The sequence below is a fragment of the Eimeria acervulina genome, genomic scaffold (genome assembly GCF_000499425.1).
Source record: "Eimeria acervulina Houghton genomic scaffold, Eah_scaff1701, whole genome shotgun sequence".
NCBI lineage: Eukaryota > Apicomplexa > Conoidasida > Eucoccidiorida > Eimeriidae > Eimeria > Eimeria acervulina.
In genome coordinates, this window is record NW_013550142.1 from 1 (window position 1) to 2855 (window position 2855).

The 2855-nt window shown below is 33.4% G+C and overlaps 1 protein-coding gene across 1 annotated transcript; it reads right to left on the minus strand.

Annotated features, from left to right (window-relative positions):
• Positions 1–367: 367 nt before the first annotated feature.
• On the minus strand, positions 368–2149 carry EAH_00062360 (fatty acid elongation protein, putative; the record flags this gene model as incomplete). The annotated part of the gene is made up of 3 exons (XM_013396886.1): positions 368–774; positions 1286–1385; positions 2141–2149. 3 exons carry the CDS (start codon positions 2147–2149, stop codon positions 368–370), a joined length of 516 nt encoding a protein of 171 aa, XP_013252340.1.
• Positions 2150–2855: the final 706 nt, after the last annotated feature.

A 2855-nucleotide genomic window follows, 5' to 3' on the forward strand; every position in this document is an offset into this window, starting at 1 on the left:
AGCAGCAGCAGATGCTGCTGCTGCGGCTGCTGCAGCTGCTATTGCAGTTCCTGCTGCAGGTTCTACCGCTGCTGCAGCTGGTGCTGCAGCTAATGCTGCAGCTGGTGCTGCAGCATTCCGCTATTGCAGGAGGTGCAGCAGGTGGTACTGCTGCTGCAGCTGCTGCTAAAGCAGCTGCTGCTAGTGCTACCACAGCAGATGCAGGCGTTGCTGCAGCTGCTGCCGATATTGGTGTTTCTGCTGCTGTTGCTGCTGCTGCTGCTGTTAATGCAAGCGCTGTAGTGGATGTTTTGCTGCTGCTGCTGCGGCAGCAGCAGCAGCAAATAGTGTTTGCACAGCAAATATTGCTGTTGCTGCTTCCGCAGTATTACTGTTTGCGTTTATAGACATCTTTCTGCTGCTTCTTGGCCACTGCTGTTTCTGCTGCTGTTTCATCTTCTGCTGTTGTTGCTGCTGCTTCGTGTTGATGCTCCTTGGGGTGCTGCAGTTGATGCTGCTGGTGTTTATTGTTTTGAGGCTTTCTAAGATAACGTTTAACGAAGTACTCAGCAAATAGATAGAAATATGTTGAATACATTAAGCACGCCCAGTAAAGATTTTTTAATGTTATATAATGTCCGTAGCTAAGTGCATCATCGAGCTGCTGTCTGTGCCACAGAGCCTTATAAGGTGCAGTGCATGCAATGTACATAGAAACAAACGTAACACCTACACCTATAAACATCTGAGATATTTGAGCAACTGTAACGAATATACCCCAAGAGAGAGGCCTTTCTAAGACAGCAGCAATAAAAAAATATAAATACATTGCTGCATGTACAGTATAATTCATCGCTACAAAATATATACCTGCTGGCTGCTCGCAGGTGTATGCATCCCAGGTGTATAACAGCACTGTTGCATGATGATAATAGTGTAGAAACGACAGCCTCTTCTTCCGCAATATTATAAATGCAGTGTCTATCAGCTCCAAGAACTTTGAATATATAAACAGCAATGTCCACAGCCCTAAACACAAAAACATGCATGCACGCATCCATTTACGGTTTAGGGTTTAGGGTTTTGCAATAGAGAGTCTACTGTTTAGGGTTTACGGGGTTGGGTTTAAGAGGTTAGGGTTTAGGGTTTAGGAGGTTAGGGTTTAGGGTTTAGGAAGTGAGGGTTTAGAGTTTTGGGTTTAGGGGTTAGGAAGACCGCTACCCTTCATAAACCACAGCAAAGACAGCTGAATCCAACACAAACGACACCTTAGGGTTTAGGGTTTAGGGTTTAGGGTTTAGCAAACCTGCAGGCCCGTGGCCGTAGGCATACACCGGAGGAGCAGCAACAGATGCTTCGAACCCCCAGAAGTATATCAAACAAAGCAGCTGAGGTAAAACGCGTATCTGAACAAACAAAATAAACAAATATAAATAAATATAAATAAATATAAATAAATAAATATAAACAAACAGATAAATAAGTTAATATCTCTTATACGAAGACAGCGAGAACGAAACAGCAGCAGAAAAATAATAAAAACAAATAAAATAAACAAACAAACAAAACAACAATAAGCTAATTAATTAAAAATAAATAAAACAGACGAATAAATTAATTAATAAAATAATAAATAATACAAATAAATGAAGCTGAAGTCAGCGAAACAACAGAAACATAAAAACAAATAAAGAAAACCAACTAAACAAAATACACAAACAAAATAAACATATAAATTAAATAAATATATAAATATGTATATATATATGTATATATATACATATATATATATACATATATATATATATATATAAAGATAGCAAGAGCTGCATAAAACACAAACAAATAAAACCAACAAACAAAACAAACAAAATAAATAAATAAACAAATAAATAAAAACAAAATAAATAATAAACAAACTAAATAAAATAAATAAATAAATAAAATAAATAATAAATAATTTATTCTCACCATGCCCATGAAGCTAAAAATAGCAAACGCCAAACAAAACACAAAAAAATAAATAAAACAGACAGACAAACAAAACAAACAACATAAACAAACAAACAAACAAAATAAACAAGCAAAGTAAATAAATAAACAAATAAAAACAAACTAAATAAAATAAATAAAATAAAATAAATAAATAATCTGTTCTCACCATGCCCATGAAGCTAAAAATAGCGAGAGCTAAGTTCCAGCATTTGAGCGGCATGCGCAGATCAAAGGGTTTGCGATTCTTCATATAAATTACCCCTGCATAACATAATACTAAATATAAAACAGCAGCAAAAGGCGCAGCAAAATAATGACTAATGTTCCAGCTCAAAGCAGCAGCAGCGCTGAACTTCTTCTCCCTGCAGCAGCAACAGCAGCAACAGCAACAGCGACAGCAGCAGCAGCAGCAGAAACAGAAGAAACAGCAATAAATTAACTTTGTCATTGCTTGAGTTAATAACAACTGTATATTTATTTTATTTATCTAATAAATGCTACATATAATATAAAGATATATATAATATATATAATATATATATAGATGTAAATATATATATAATATATATAATATATATATATAGATGTAAATATATATATAATATATATATAATATCGCCTTTAAGTAGAATGTATGCAGTTTTATCTAGAAACAATAAATAAATATAATAAATAAATACATATATGCATATACATACATATACATACATATATACATACAGAAATATACATTAATAAATATAAAAATCTATACTATAACCTATATACTGTCTACGCTCTTATAATCTATATTATATATATCTACACATATACATATATATATACATTATATAAATATATATACATTATATAAATATATATATATATATATATATATATAT